Source organism: Bos indicus, chromosome 23, assembly GCF_029378745.1.
Source record: "Bos indicus isolate NIAB-ARS_2022 breed Sahiwal x Tharparkar chromosome 23, NIAB-ARS_B.indTharparkar_mat_pri_1.0, whole genome shotgun sequence".
NCBI lineage: Eukaryota > Metazoa > Chordata > Mammalia > Artiodactyla > Bovidae > Bos > Bos indicus.
In genome coordinates this window covers 46332498-46349214 of record NC_091782.1, presented here as the reverse complement: position 1 = coordinate 46349214, position 16717 = coordinate 46332498, and the positions used below count along the sequence as shown (strand labels likewise).

The window sequence follows — 16717 nt, the reverse complement described above, 5'->3', positions numbered from 1 at the left end:
CTGACTCTGTGTGACCCCATAGACGGCAGCCCATCAGGCTCAGGCTTGAAGGTTGACTCACACCCAAGTGTGGATGTCTTTATAATTCAAAATGGAAAAGAATAGACAGATGCTAAAAGAAATGAGGTGTCAACACCATATAATGGATAGAGTAGTTAAGCATATAGACTAAGAAAATAGTATAGCTTTTGGCGTGTTGCTCTTTGGTGAACAGAAATGAGATCTGATAGCAAGAATGTGAGCAAAAGATAAGGGAGAATTTGGTATTGAGAAGAAGGTAAGCAATAGGATTGCTGCTGTTAAAGGTACAAAGTCAAGGAAAGGTGTGCGTATATAGATTCCAGATTGCAGGGAGACCGGGTGTGTTTGCCAGAAAAGGAGGAGACAGTTGCATTTGTACTCGTCAGGGTCTGTGCCATTACCTCTTCACACCACCTTTTTGAGACAGGCCAGCTGCTCTTCTTTGCCCCTGGCTTTGTAAGGACGGGCCTTCCCAACGGAGTTCTTGGTGAGGCCACTACGGCCCTCTGTTCATGGTACACACCCCTTCTCATCACTTAACTATGTTACTCTGTAATTATGTTACTATGTCCTCGCAGTACAATAGCTGTCTACTTGGTGGTGTGATTCTTAGAGGAAGATTGTCGGGGAGGCTGGAATCAAGAGGCCCTTAATCAGAAAAGTTGGGCCTTATTTTGGATTTGGCCAGAGGACTGGAGTTGGTGTCCTTGCTGTTAACACTTGACCTTCGACAAGGGTCCCTCCTCACTGGGACGTGATCCACCAGCGCTGCCCGCCTCCTGGGGCCTTTGAGGGCAGAGTGGACCGGGGAGTGAGATAAGTGGCTGGGAATAGTGCAGCTGTATAAAATCATGAGATGGTGTCGCAGCGTTTCGGCAGGGAAAGCACACACTGTTCATTATCCTCGTGTTCAGTGCTTTTTTTCCTAGAGATTTAAGTAGTGTGAGGCCAAGACCTAACTTTTGACCTGAGGTGTATAATTCACAGTCATCACTATTAGGAACTTTGCAGAGGATAGCGAGAAGAAATCTAACTATGGTTTAAAATGATGGGGAAGAGGAGGCTAAAATATTGGGAAACAGGGCTACTTCTTTAACTTCACCGCACATTGACACTGACGGGGAGTTACTCGTCTTTTTCAGGGTGTGAGACATTATGCCATAAGGGGTAGCTAGCTCTTTTCCATACGTATGCTTAGGCTGTAATATGAGTGATTGGTAGCTCTAAGAACAGTATTTAGTTTATTTTTTAAATTCGTATTAGGTTCATTGAATATCAGGGTGGGAGGTTGTAGAGTCTTTATTTGGGGGTGTCACTGGAATGTGGTGGAATTTTAAAGTCCAATAAGATTTATCAGTTCATTGTGATTCCGACAGATAAAGGAGGAGAGAAAGCAATGACCTTTAAAGCTGTTACGTCCTTGTAATGCCTTCCATTAAGCTAACCTTATGCACTGTACTCTGCCGTGTTTTAATTTCCAAGTGAAACATCAGCGTGTTTGTGTTTTCAGCTTTATTAAATTAGTGTCTCTCTCTTTTTTTTTTTTTCCCTTTCAGAGAGCATTAGGTAATCAAAAGTCCACAGTAGTTGAATTCAGCAGTAAAGATGCCTCTGAAATTAACAGTGAGCAAGATAAAGAAAATTCCTTAATCAAAAGTGAACCAAGAAGAATTAAAATATTTGATGGAGGGCAAGTACAAATTTTACTTCTTAAATGTACATTTAAACTTACTTTTTAAATGTACATTTGCTTTCATGTGAATGAAGACTTACTAGTGCCAATTTTATAAAAATGTTGCAGAGTTTCTCGGCTTATTAACAGAATCTTCATGGCAAAATATATGTTAGGTATTATGTTAAATAACTCCATTTTGATCAAGAAAATGATAACTATTTAGGAAACATTATAGGTTCTAGGAGGCAGCTGAACACTAAATTTTCAGAGTGAACCCTGGGTTTCACATTGATTCATAATAAGGAATGGCCTGGAAAAAATCTGCTAAGAGAGATGAATTAATTGCCTATTTGATATCTTTTGTGAATTTGGTTGTGAAAAAAATCATAAGAGCCAGTTGTAGTTAAAATGAAGCTCAGAAATATTTCAGTACTGATAGTTGTAACTGAATTTAACAATAACGAAACTTTTAGACAAGTGACTTAGACTAGGAACTATTTTAAAATTAAACCTGGTATTGAATAAAGCTTGAATTGAATTAGCTATTAGAATATTGTGTTGCTTTGAAAAGCTGGAATATTCTGTTACTTGTATGTGCATAACATTTATATTGATTGAGTGTAAATATTGTGCCTTGTCTTTATTTTTTAGGTTGAATTTTAATCATCAATATTTTCTCCAAGACATAGTATCCAGTTGCTTTATTCATTTTTTTTTCTTTAAATTAGATATAAATCAAATGAAGAGTATGTATATGTCCGAGGCAGGGGAAGAGGAAAGTACATTTGTGAAGAATGCGGAATCCGCTGTAAGAAACCTAGCATGTTAAAGAAACACATACGAACCCACACAGATGTCCGCCCCTACCACTGCACTTACTGTAACTTCTCCTTTAAGACGAAAGGTATGAGACGACACTGCTTCATAGTCCTTTATTATATGCATTAAGTCAGTAGAGCCAAGACCCAGCTTTGCATATTATTTGACCAACGATGCAGTAGTTTAAATAAACTAATATACATTATACCTTATTAGCATCATGTTTTTATTTCTTTCTATATTTCTAGACCTCAGATTTTAATTACCTACTTTGAGAATATATGTAATAAATATGACATTCGAAAAGGAGCAAGTGCCCTTTTTTCTTTTACTCCCCAAATTACAGTTGTATAACGTGATGACTAATACGTTTTCAAAATTCCTTATTTTGGGGCCAAAGAAGAAAAAGAAATTTTTGTGATCACAAGTAAATGCATTTCAGTGCTACAAGATTAAAGACAAAAATTAATAAGTACAGTAAAATTATACTGATTACATTCATGTTTTATTATCTAATTTTAGTCATGCATAGCCATTTCTTTTTTTTCCATGAAACATTTATTTTACCCAAATTCTTTGGAATTTGTTTCAAAGTTTTCTTTTATACTGTGTAATTATTATAGAACTTAGAACTAGTAGTTAAAGTTACATTTAGTACCATTTCTGTACTCTTTATATGTTTTTATTTAAATTGTAAGGCTTTATTATAGTTAAGGTAATTTTACCTTCTGTAAATTTCCTGTTACATATAATGAATGCACTATTGTAAAATGTTTGCTTCCTCCATTAGGTTCCTTGTTTATGGATTATTGTATAAAAATTAGTTGCTTGAGGCTTCAATTTCATATACCACCCTTTACAAAATAAGACTCTCTCAAATACAAGGCAGTGTGATCATAAAATTATTTGTCTAAAAGGACAAAATCTATGAAAAATATTTAATCAGTAACTTTTTCACAGAACGACTTTCCTTTTAGTTAACATTTGCTTTTTTCTTATTGTATTGGTTGACTTTGAGGTTTTGTTTTAAAGATTGATCAGTTCTTCAGCAAAGTTCATTACCTTTTTTGGCTACTGTTTATTGGCATTTAAGGAGAGTTATAGTGTATAGTAGCTTCTAATTAGCTCTCCTTAAATGCCAGTAATACCTGAAACAAGAGTGATGGGGGGAAACAAAACCGTGATCCAAATAGTCTTGAATAGTTCTAAAGTTTCAAGAAATCATGAGTTGGGAGCAACCATGATTCTGTCTTTCTTGATGTATAGAGGAGTTCCTTCTAGAAATGGAGAGTGTATTTCAGGATAATTTTCCTGATCTTGTGGGAAGGCTTTGATAGGATTAAGTGGTTTGATCTTTTAACCCAATTCATGGCTTTTACACTGGTTTTGACCCTAATGATTATGAAATGCCCGTCTGTTAAATAATTTCCAATGTGAGACCAGGAGATTAGCAATAGCCCAGTATTTACAAATAAAAGATGACCAGGTACAAAGTGATGTTACCAGATAAAAGAGGATCAAGGTATAATGTGAAATGGGTATTTCTCGGTAGAAGGAGGGAAAGGAATCAGGGTATTTTAAAGGTATATTTATAAGGGCAAGAAAGGAAGGAAAACGTAGATGTGGAAAACCAAATGGAACCACAGAGATTTCTTGGCAAAGAAAAATTTCATGAATCATCAAGTATTAATCCTAGTGAGATAGCTCAGACCAGCATCATGTAGAATTTAAGATAAATGTCTATTAAGTGGTGGACGGGGCATTATGATCCGTGAAGAGTGAGCAGTGCATGTTAGCAGTCTTCCTGTCTGTCATTTCTCAAACATGCCACACATGTGAGTTTACGTTAAACTTTCTGTTTTGTCAGATTGTTCATTGGAATTACACGATAAATACTTATTTAAAGAAAGCTACCCAAGCTAAGGAGACTGGTGAAGAAAATGTCAGAAATTCACTATTTCCCTATTCTCCTCAGGGCAATTCTCTTTTCTGTGGTCAGCTTCCCTGTAGAAGACTACCTTTTGTGAATGTATGTGGAACAGATTCCATAGTACCTTTTAAAGGCAGCTAAATAATAAAAGTCTTGTTTTTTGATGAGACTGTAGATTTTGCCCTACTCTGATTGATTTGGTTTTCCCAAGCAGTTCACCTCTACTTCTTATTGGATGTGTCTGATTATTAACAGAAAGTAATAGTGATGTGACGGCATGCCCTATAAATAGGAGTATGCAAAGATAGCATTGCTCTGTTCTCCTAGACTTTGATGCTTCTGATGGTCATGCTTGTAAATCTGTGCTTCATCGTTTGTCCTCTCAGTTTATTTTATGAATGCATTTTCAAACCAGTTTTAATTGATTTGTCTTCATTATTCTACTTTAAAGGTCAGTCAGCAGAAAATACACATTGAGCTTGCATCTCTGCAGGATTTAGGCCCATATATAAAACAGAAAGTTGGGCTCTCTCTATATATAGCTATAGGAACCCAGAAACAAAAGCTTCCTGCTTTCCAGAGGATTTAGATTAATGTTTATTAAATCTGTTGAAAAATATATTGTGTTAAATTAATGCACCAAGTTTAAAGCATTGCTAGGGGATATTTGCATTTTAATATGCGTGTTCTGCATATGAAATGCAAATTGCTTTATTTTAAATTATTTACAAAGTTGGTTAATAATAAGTAATAGCTCAAGTTATGAGAAAATATGCTTATTAAAAACTTTATATTCCCAAATTTGCCTCCTTACAATTATACATCTATCTCTTAGAAAACAAATGACCTCTATGACTACCTATTTATTAAGGAACAAAAGCATTTTGAAAGAACTATTAGTGGACCTTGTAAGTTGGTTTGTAATATTGATATCATACTAGAAAGTGTTTTGACTTGTAAATGGAAATTTCAGCCACAATAAGATGGGAAAACTAGTCATAACTTTTAGTATGAAAATTTTGAAGCATACAGAAAAGTAGATATTTGTATAATGAGCACCAGTATACCCATCATCTTTTAATAGTTGTTAACATGTTGCCAAATTTGCTTCATGCTTTATTTTAAAATAAATGTCAGACCTGGCAAGTCATTTAAGCTGGACATTCTCTCTAGAATCACAGAGGTCAGGGTTTGCTGGATCCTAGTATCTAGTCTGGGCCCCGCTTTCACTTGAACCTGTTAAGCCCCAAGCTCTGGGATGTTGTACATACCAACTAGTGCAAGAATTGGCCTAAACAGGTTTGACCAGATCCACCGGCTCACTGAATTTTTAGTGAAATTGAAGTTCTATAAATATTGCAGTTTCACTGGTCTTCTAGCTATCGCAAGATTTGGCTCCAAGTCTGGACCAGTGATTCAGACATGTTTAGCTCTTCTAAAGGTTTATTCTCAAATACTAATATGCCCCTGCTCACCAAACCCAGCATTTAGATTTTGTTTCTTTTCAAAAGAGGTGATTTTCCCTTCTTGGCAATTTTGGGTGTGTGTGGCATTATCCACTCAAGCTGCTTGTTATCCTCTAGAGAATCTGAGTTCTCTCCCTGTATTAATGATCACTTTGGGCCAGCATGCCCAGTGGTTCCCAGTGTAACCCAGTGGGTCAATATACCAGCTGTCAGAGGAAATACCCCTTTAGGGTTACTATTAGGAGACTTTTAGTCACAAGGGTGAATACTTACAGGGGTAAATATACCAGCTGTCAGAGGAAATACCCCTTTAGGGTTACTATTAGGAGACTTTTAGTCAGAAGGGTGAAGTGAAATTAATGCAGAAAATTCTTTCTCTTGTTCCAAACACACAGAAATACTATTTGTAATACAACAACTAACTATAGTTTTGAATAGATAGCCAAGCTTGAAATTTAGAAAGACAGATTCTCAGATAACAAAAATAAAAAAGAAACTCCAAACTAGCATGGTGAACAGATAATGGAAAAAAAAAAAGTCTATAAAGGCATCAAGCCAGATATATGTCCACAGACCTGGGGATTCATACTCGTCCTAGAATGGAGTCTAAGGCCTCTGAAAGAAGCCTGGATCACCTGTCCAGTGTCTTTGGATCATGTAGGGGAAAAGCTCCCTGCTGAAAAACAAATCCCTATACCTATGCCATGCCAAAAAGATCCCCAGATTCATCCAGAATTACTGGAATGAAGCTTTTCAAGTCTCAGGCAGAAGCATCTGGAAAACCGACATATAGAGATGTCTACAGCCCAGGGTACTTACAACTTCATGCAGAACCATCTTGCTCAAGATAAGTTTACAATAAAAGCTAAGAAGTGTACAAGGAAATAAAATACTATGAGGGAAGGCCAGCAAACACAGCCTGGGGAGAATTCAGAAACCACAGGTCACAGTGCAATCTGAAAGGGACTTTAAGTGTGTATAAAATGTTCTATGAAATAAATAAGGACTGGAGAATAGAAACCATAAGGCAATGGTAGACATTATCAAAGTAGAGGAGATTATTACTTAATAATAATTAAGTAATAATCTGAATAATAAATCTCTCTTCTTTATGATTACTTAACAACAGGGTTATTACAACATACAGATGCCAGTATTTTCTTTTGAACAAATTTTAGTCATTGGAATTGTGTAACCACAGTCTGTACTTTCACTTGAAATAGGAATGGAATTTGCCAGTATTGACAAATGCAATAGCCAAATAATACTATGTAAGCTTAGTAAACATTCTTTTCCCTTAAGGAAATCTGACAAAACACATGAAGTCCAAGACACATAGCAAGAAATGTCTGGATTTAGGCGTCTCAGTAGGTTTAATAGATGAACAAGATACAGAAGAATCAGGTAAGGCTTTATTCCATATTTTTCATAAATGCTATTAACAGTGTACTCTTTTTTTTTTTTTTGCATCCATACTCTTCTTTCCATTCCCACTGACTTTGCTCAGTTCCTATTTTCATTGCCTCTTATTTATCCTATGTGATAGACTCCTGATCAGTTTCCCATCTTTACTTTGTCTTCCTTCCTTTAACATCTATCCCTGCTGACGTTGTTAATCTTCCTGCAGCATGTGTCTGATCATACTATCCCTCCGCTCCGAGTCTTCCATCGGTTTCCATTTGCCTACCAAGAACAGTATGAGCCACTTGACCGAGTAATTCCTCACAATCCTTTCTAGTCTGACGCCCGCCCGCCCGCTTCTCCACCTGTGTCCCTCATCTCTCTCTCTCTCTTCACTTGCCCCACCGCTTGAGTCTCCTGCTTCCGTGACGCTGATCCGGCTCTGCCTGTACCGCTCTCCCTGAAGGCCCCGCCCCCGCTCCCCGCAGAAACGCGGCTCCCCGTCTGCACCCGGTCGAAATCTTATTTCCTCCAAGATCCAGCTCAAATCCACCGCTGGCACGAAGCCTTCTCTGATTTTTTCCCTTGCCACAACACTTGTGGAAAGCAGTTGTTCCCTTTTCTCGACACCTGCAATATTCTAGAGTTTGCTCCGTGAAAGTAATGAACCCCTTTCTGCCATGCTTTTATTATGATTTACACGCTTCCTTGCTCACCTCCTCACTGAGATTCTCAAGCGTGTCAGGAGTAGAATTCATGCCTGGGTAATACTCGAGGCCACCCACAGTCCTCAGCGCGGCGCCTTGCTCAGGGCAGCCGCTCTGGAAATATTTGTGGCATAAAGTATTCGTTTGCTTCCCCGGATTGTTTATTATCTTGAAAAGATTAACTGGTTGTTTTCTTAACAACAGTTGTTAGCTCAACAACCAGAAGTATTTATCTCTAACCAGTTTTGAGGAGAAATAAACCTGTTCATCTGTTCTGACTAATCAGACAGTAGAATTTTATTCTTTGTAAGGCTTTTTGTTTCAACCCAAGAATTTAGCAACAAAAGAGATACATTGTTGTTTTTTTAAGTTTCCTATTGCTTTTTTGAAAAATACCCTAAATTAAACATTTACCTGCTTGCTATGTTTTAGTTAGTATGTACTAGTTTGATGTAGAAAAAATTTCCAAAGAGAAAATGGTGAAGACATCTTTGAAAACATAGGTAAAAAAAGCAAATGTTTTTCATTCCACCTGACAACAATTAACACACTAGATGAACCAGCCTGAATTTGTTTCTAAATATTCAAGAGAAGTGACTCATGTCGGAAGTGCTACGGTTGATATGATTTATTATTTTAAGCTTAAGGAAAAGATTGCCTTAAAATTTAATTACTGGCAATGAATGGATGTGTTCTTAAAAGAAGGAAAAGATAATTATAACAAACTTAGGACAAAAAAGAGGTTCTTAGTGTTTTATAGACACTTTGATACACTGATGCATATTGGGAATGGCAATATCAGGATTTAAAAGTAATATGTCAAATTAACATATGTGTAACTTTTTTGTCCTAGGAACAGAAGTATTAAAACTGATTTTAGAATGGCTAGGAATTGAATTCTGTGTTGGTGTCTTTGTTTAAAGACACACATTTAATAAAATTAATATACCTATAGTTTACTTCTAATATAAATCGTCTGTTTGATTTATTTTCTGCTCTTTATAATCCTGCAGTAAATTAACTACCATAAGTATTTAAGTGAAAAAAATCTCTCCTCATTATTTATTTGCTTTATTGCTGTTCCACAGAGCAATTCAGAATTAAAAAGCTAGGAAAAAATCAGTAAGGGTTTCAGTGAGTATATTGATCACCTACAGACTAGAAAAAGCTCAAAGTAAGGGCTGTAACATGAAACACTAATTTCTGAAAAAGGTATAAATGTTAAAAGCATTATTATTATAATATATACTCTGAAGTGTTTTTTACTTTTTCAAGAAGATAAGTCTTACAAAATTAAGTAAATGTCTGTAGACATCTACTGAATTGTCAAGGGAAGCTTGTGTTTATATCCCAGATTTCCATAGGCGAATTAAGTGCAGTATTCATGAATTATCAGCATCATTCCGATTGGCTGACTAATGATGATCTTACGTTATCTCCCATTCATTTTTGTCATTTCTCACCCCATTCCAGAAGCACTGGAAGCAGGTTTTAGGTTACGACTCAAACTTAATGGCCCTAATTCCCAATTTCAGTTGAGATCCTCTGATAAAACTCGAGGTAGCTTTACCTGTTTTTCTGTGTGTATGTGTGTGTGTGTTTTAATTACTGTATTTATTGGTAATACTCTCAGGTTTTTTTCATGGTTTTTATTGAATAGTAAATTATAGCACTTCGATGGATTTTGCCAACTGCTATTTTATACCAGAGACCTCATGTTTCTTTATAAAATGCCAACAAAACATATTCCTTCACTTTTGCTTTATTATAGGCTTGCAGTGAAGGCAATAAATGGTCAGTATTTATTGTTTGAAACAAATGGTCTTGCTTTCCCTTTATTGTCTTTTGTTCTTCTAAAAAACGTTTTTTTTTTAATACAGTTGATATTACAAAGAGTTTTATTATATGCACTCAAGTATTCACACCAGAGTTGGTGATTATATTTTCTTTCATTGGCTTTAAGTCTTTCTCTTAAATTCAGTGTATTTGGGGTGGGCAGGGGTGGGGGGGGCAAGCTAAGTAAAGATCATACATGAGGTGCAATGTCCCTTACTTACCCTTCATGTCACTCTCCCCAGAGGCAAATAGTCACCACACTTAGGGATTTTCTTTCAGTTCATTTACCATACATGTGCATATCCAAACATAACACGTGGGTTTTAAGTTTGTATTCCAAATGTGCATAGACACTATCACCTTATATGTAGATACCTAGAAAATTAATTTTGCTTTATAATTTTAAGTTGTTCTGTAGAACAGTTTGTATTTCTCCACATCCTTAACTATACCGGATAACTGTATGAATTTTAACTTGGGACCAATTTGATGGATGACGTCTTATTGCTTTATTTATGTGTTCTTGATTACTATCCTAAGGTTGGATCTTACAGTTCTTTGGGACGTAGTTTCATGCTGTTAAACTGATGGCAGTGAGAGGTGGGATCTTGCTGAGCAATTCTTCAGATGTCTGTGTTTTTAGAGAGGGAAGCCCGGAAGCCTGCAATGTGATGCCGCATGTCTGCAGGGCAGACTTGTTTTCTAGTCCAACACCCGCCTAGAACATAGTAGGTATTCTTTTTCACTCTCCTTTGCTCATTCCTTCTCATCTTCTGTCTCTATACGTGGTGCCCAGGGCCGCGATTTCTAAGCTCTCTGTGCCCTTCCTCCGGTAGTCTCATCCAGTCTTCTGACTTTTTAAATGCCATCTGTATGCTGGTGATTCCATTATTTACTCTAGACCTACACGTCCATCTGCCTGCTCACCACCTCCTCTTGGACGTTCTAATGGAACATCTAGAACCTGATGTGCCCCAAACTCCTGGTTGACTCCTTTCCTCTTAAGACGCATGTTTCCCTGTGGTTTTCCCCCCATCCTTTCAGCTGTTGCACTGAAATCTTGAAGTCTTGGTCTGATGTCCTTTGCCTCCAATCCATCAGGAAAACCGTCACCTCCTCCTTCAAAATGCATTCAGAAAAGTGCTTTGGGCCACCTGTGGCACCCAGCTCTGGTCAAAGCTACCATCCTGTCTTCTAAGTTGCTTGCAGTAGCCCCTAATGGTCTTTGGAGTTCAACCCCTGTCTCTTCACAGGCTGCTTCCGACACAGCAGCCAAAGTGGCTTTTTAAAATGATGTCGTTACTTTGCTTAAAACCCTCCATCAGCCTCCTGGCTTGTTCAGAGCTGTGGTCTGTGCCCCCCGCGAGCTCTCTGCCCCCCGCCCCCACTTCCTCGCTGGGTGCTGGAAGGCATGCCATCATCTCAGCGCTCTGCTCAGATGTCACCTCATCAGGGAGGCCTTCCTGCACCGCCCGAGAAGAAACCCCTGGCCCTCTCACCGCCAGCCTTGCTCACACCCCCGACCTGCTTATTTTTCTCTGTGGAATTTAACCACCACGAGGAATGTGAGTATTATCTGTTCATTTCAACTAGAAAGTAGAACAGAAGGACAGGCATCTCCTCATGCTTGCTGCTCTGTGACTTGCTGGGACTGTTACCAGCAAGTCATAGACGGTAAATAGTTGTAGATTGAATGAATGACTGGGAAATATGACCTTTTACTGTCAGGAAATAACTCAATATTGTTTTTTTTTTTTAATATTTATTCATCTTCCATTAAATTCCTTCACTGTGATGAAATGGTAGCTGTAATACAATATTTAACGCCTTTACTTATGAATAGCATTTACATGATTTAGCCATGGTATTATAGGTATTTGACACAGGTATTATCAAAGAGATGATGGCCATTCATTTGTTTCTTGGTTATTTATGGGTTATTAGAGCAGAAGACTAGTGGATATTTTAAGCTACCCTGACCATTCCATTTCTTCATCCTTAGTAATGATCTGCCCAGACTGATAAGTATCTGTGGCCATTTTTCAGTGGTTCCAGAGAAGAGTTTATTCTCTTTCTGGTGGATTCCTTTTACGGATTTAGCGCTGCACCCGCTGTCCAGTATGTGCAGAGGCACTGCCCTCGGGAGCTCCTCGCCTGTGGCTGTGATGCTGGAATGTTGAGTGAGCCCAGCCTGGCCAGGGTCCACTTCCCCAAAGCTGGGATCTGGGGAGGACAGGGATACCTGGTCGGGAACAGAGAGATGACTGGGGGTATCCCAGGAGAAAGGAAAGGAAGGGAATATAGAAAAAAGTATATTTATCCATATGTCACTTTGTTCAAAAAAGTATGGATGAGAGGGGGTAGGGTAAAGGATTCTGGACCCAGGGAGTTGTTAGGCAAAACCCCAGAAGTTGGGAGAGGGGTGGAGGGCATTAAGAGTGTAAATGCAGATGAGAAGAGAGCACTGGCAAGCTGCGGGGGTCGGGGTCCTGCTGTACAGGAGAATTTCAGCATGGGCCTTTAAGAAAGTCGGAGGGGTTTGGGGTGTTTTTTTTTTTTAATTATCTAAAATAATTTAAAGTCACTGCTGTTTTAGTCCCATATATATATGAAAAAGCTGGCTTAAAACCCAACATTCAAAAAACTAAGATCATGGCATCCAGTCCCATCACTTCATGGCAAATAGATGGGGAAACAATGGAAACAGTGACAGACTTTATTTTCTTGGGCTCCAAAATCACTGCAGATGGTGACTTCAGCCATGAAATTAAAAGACACTTGCTCCTTGGAAGAAAAGCTATGACCAACCTAAACAGCATATTAAAAAGCAGAGACATTGCTTTGCTGACAAAGGTCCATATCGTCAAAGCTGTGGTTTTTCCAGTAGTCATGTATGGATGTGAGAGTTGAACCATAAAGAAGGCTGAGCGTCAAAGAATTGATGCTTTTGAACTGTGCTGGAGAAGACTCTTTAGAGTCCCTTGGACTGCAAGGAGATCCAACCAGTCCATCCTAAAGGAGATCAACCCTGAGTACTCACTGGAAGGACTGATGCTGAAACTGAAGCTCCAGTACTTTCGCCACTTGGTGCAAAGAGCTGACTCATTAGAAAAGACCCTGATGCTGGGAAGGATTGAAGGCAGGAGGAGAAGGGGACAACAGAGGATGAGATGGTTGGATGGGATCCCTGACTCAATGCATGTGAATTTGAGCAAGCTCCGGGAGTTGGTGAAGGACAGAGAGGCCTAGAGTGCTGCATCCCATGGGGTTGTAAAGAGTCAGACACGACTGAGCGACTGAACAACTTTTGCTTCCCAGGTGGCTCAAAGGTAAAGGATCCACCTGCCAATGCAGGAGACATGGGTTCAGTCCCTGGGCTGGGAAGATCTGGAGGAGAAAATTACCCAGTATTCATGCCTGGAAAATCCCATGGACAGAGGGCTACAGTCCAGGGGATCACAAAGAGTCAGACACAACTGGGCAACTATGCACACACGCATACACATCTGACTTTTAATCTGGATCATTTTCTCAAATATTCTTGAAACAAGGAAGCACAAATAGTAGAGTTTTTAATCCATGCCCCCTTGGAATTTTCATTGCCGAGCTTTTGTTTGTTTTTTCTTTCTGCCCCTGCTGTTTTATTTTGTAGTGGGAATTTAGACAGTAATGACTGAAAGACACATGATTTCTTTAAGTGGGTAGTCCCATTTGGCAACCACAGTAATAATACCATAGAGCAAAACTCTTTTTCTGGAAGGGTGTTTTTACACACAGAGTACCTGAAGGTGTCAGCATCCCTCATCCTCCACCAGGTGGAGTTTACAGGTTTGGGTGGATCGTTAGTAACTGCCCTCATGCATCCAGTTTTGTATGTATAAATATATAATGACTCACTCAGAAGTCTTGCTGTTCATTTAGTAAATCAGGGAGCTTTATTTCTCTTGGTGTTCATTTCTGCTCTGACTCAGCAGCATCACAGGGTAGATTTCCCTGCAGAATAGACCATCTAAAAGCCGAAGACTTGATTTGTTCCTGCCTTCACATTTCTGCATGTGTTTGAAACCTCACCCTTAATCAATTCCATAAGGATGTTGTAAGGAAGAGTGGTGTACGTTATGAAGTGTTTCATTTCAGGATCAATTTTATTTTCCAAGGAAAAATATAAGTTATCAGCCATACTAATGTAACAGAAGTAGCGGCTGACTTAAAATAGGAGGGAGAATAGCATTTTCAGCTCTCCCAGTTTTAATCTAATTGAAATGTACATCTGCTGGTGGGAAGCTCAGGTCCAGAAGCTGCTCAGGGCAGAGTGGTCTCAAGCGCTGGCTTCTCTCCCATGCTGCTTCCTTGCGTCCCATAGGAGTATCCCAGGTCCCTCATCACGCCAGGAAACCCCTCCTTCTCAGGAGCAGGCTCACGGCCGCTGTTCGAGACTTCAGCTGCCATCACCAGATTCCTGCCTGACTGTGTATTCCTTGTTTTCCGGAAAACAAGTGGTGAAATTGCCCTTGTGTAATGTAGGGTCTTTCCACATATTAGCTTGCTGTCTCTTTCCCTTTAACCATGAACAGTCTTAACCAGTTTTGATAGCCACCTACATATTTCACATGCGCAGCAGGGAAGTGCTGTCAGAAGTGGGGTCCTAGAACACTTTAGGAAGGACTGTTAGAGTCAGCACACTTGATTAAAGTCACGTAAGCCTTAACAGCCAGTGATAACAGGAGATGTGAGAACTTGCTCCAGATATTTAAGCCTTGATTAATCTCAGACATCTGGGAAATGGGTATAAACTTTTTAAAGGGAAAAACCCACAAGGATGTTATTTGGGAGAACCTGATTCTAAATGCCAGAGTTTGCTGCATAGCAACCAGAAACCTTAGCTAAGGATTGTGTTTTTAGGTTTATTGAAAAAATTGGGGGAGGGGCAGGGGGCGCTTGGCCATTTAATTGATCTTTTCTGTAGCATACATAATCATCAAGAAATATCATCTCTGAGCTTTCACTTATTCAACAAAATTAAAGGCTCTCTAAAGGCCAGTGTTGCTACAGAGTATCCCACCATAATATTTATTTGAAAAATCATAACTGTTTGATAATGTCTTGGTCAGCTTCTGGTTTTCCTGGGAAGATTCCAAGCCTTTTTATTCCATGTTCATATTTAATTATTCCTTTATATTTGCCTTGTTTATTTTCATCAGAGATTTACTCTAGATTTATTTCTACTTACCTACAGTATTTCTTCTCCTGATATCATCTCCAACCTTTTTCTTTTTTTATGGAATGTCCTAAACCTGTTTTCTCGTCTACCAGCTCTTAACCCCAAACGTCATGCACCAGCGTAGTGCGCGAGTTTCCTGATTGATGGAGCATTCACTATAGGTCCCTGTGGAGGTGCTGTGATGAAGGACCAAGTGCTCCTGAGCTGTTGACTCTTCACTCCCCTTAGCAACATGGGCTGTATGGCTGCCCATCTTATCCTTCAGCAGATAAATTCTTGTTCTCACTTTTCAAATGGACTGAATTTAGAGATGTTGGGAAGCATTTATTCTGAATTAAGCAGAGGGGACTGTAATCTTACCTAAGGCAACCATTAAACGTCGGACATCCGCCGTCTCAAGTTTCCATTTAGTTTAAACCTAGCACCTCAAGCGGTAATTATAGTAGGTGCTTATGAAAAGTCCTACCCTCCAGCCAGCTGTGCGCCTCCCTGTAATCTTGCCAGGCAAAATTATGTAGTCTCAGGAATTCTGTCCCTGTGTTCTTGGGATCTTAGTAAATACTTCTTTTGTATTTACCTTTTGTGTCAAAAAATCACACTGCTGGCTATTTGCTTTGTATGCTCTGATCCAAAGAATGTTTTCGTCAACAGACTGCTGGGCTTCAGTGCTAGGAATGCTGATATGTGCCCTTCACTGCCAGGCTGGGAGAACCATTCAGAGTGGCAGAGTGCGACTGGAAACGCTGTTCTTGTTGGTGATGAAGTTCTTAGGATGGTGTGTGTAAGAAGGTGCGGTTAGATCACAGGACTTAAACCCTGTATCACATTTACCCTGAAAATTAATTTAGTGAAGAACTAAATGAAGTTCTTTCAAAACGAAATTACCTGCAGGATATGTTTTTGTCACTGGGATGTTTGCAGAAGATATTTTTACTCCTTTTAAGAAAAACTTTCACACAATATGAAACCATGATAGGTCTTGGAGTCTATAGTTAAAATAAAGAAGCGCTCATGTCAGTAGTGAGCAACACAGACAGCACTGCCTTTTGGTTTACTTCCTAAAGTTAGCAAACGTTAAACTCTAGCCCATTATATAGTTAAGATGAAAACATAGTTTAACAAAAACCCATTATTGCAGTAGTCGCATGCTTTGGGAAACTTTTCCCCCATGTTGCCCTTGTTTGGATTTCAGAGAAATTATGAGGGAAAAAAAGAGAGAAAACTTGCAACAACAGAACATTGATGGAGGAGTTGCCACTGACCTCCCAGGGGAGCCAGCCTGAGGGAGGCCCCAGACTCAGCCAGCAGGGGTCGCTGTTGGGCAGCGATGAGAGGGCAAGCCTGCAGCGCATCTAACCGAAATGGGATTTGGAAATACATCCATCTTCAGGGAAACGGTTTGATGAGTTAATTTTGAAAAACACTATGGCTGCACTGCTTACCTTCTTTTTCCCTCATAAATTTAAATTTACAGAAAATAGAATTCACATTACAAATATGTAGAATTGTACTGAGTACTGGAAATGTTTCTTTATAATGAGTTGAGAGTGTGTCCAGGAGGAGGGAAATTAAATAGAACTTTTAGAAGCCATTTATCTATGAACTTATTATGTAAGTATGGCTTCTTTACTTCTGTTCTTG

At 38.9% G+C, this 16717-nt stretch overlaps 1 protein-coding gene across 10 annotated transcripts in view; it reads left to right on the top strand.

Moving 5' to 3' along the window:
• Positions 1-16717, top strand: part of HIVEP1 (HIVEP zinc finger 1) — a 136636-nt gene that overhangs the window by 106790 nt on the left and 13129 nt on the right. For 9 of the 10 annotated variants that reach the window (XM_070778384.1, XM_070778383.1, XM_070778389.1 and 6 more), the window contains 3 exons: positions 1578-1711; positions 2425-2600; positions 7214-7315. In XM_070778384.1, the coding sequence (XP_070634485.1) occupies positions 1578-1711; positions 2425-2600; positions 7214-7315 (412 nt within the window). The remainder of the gene's footprint in view (positions 1-1577; positions 1712-2424; positions 2601-7213; positions 7316-16717) is intronic. The other variant, XM_070778391.1, reaches the window with a different exon arrangement.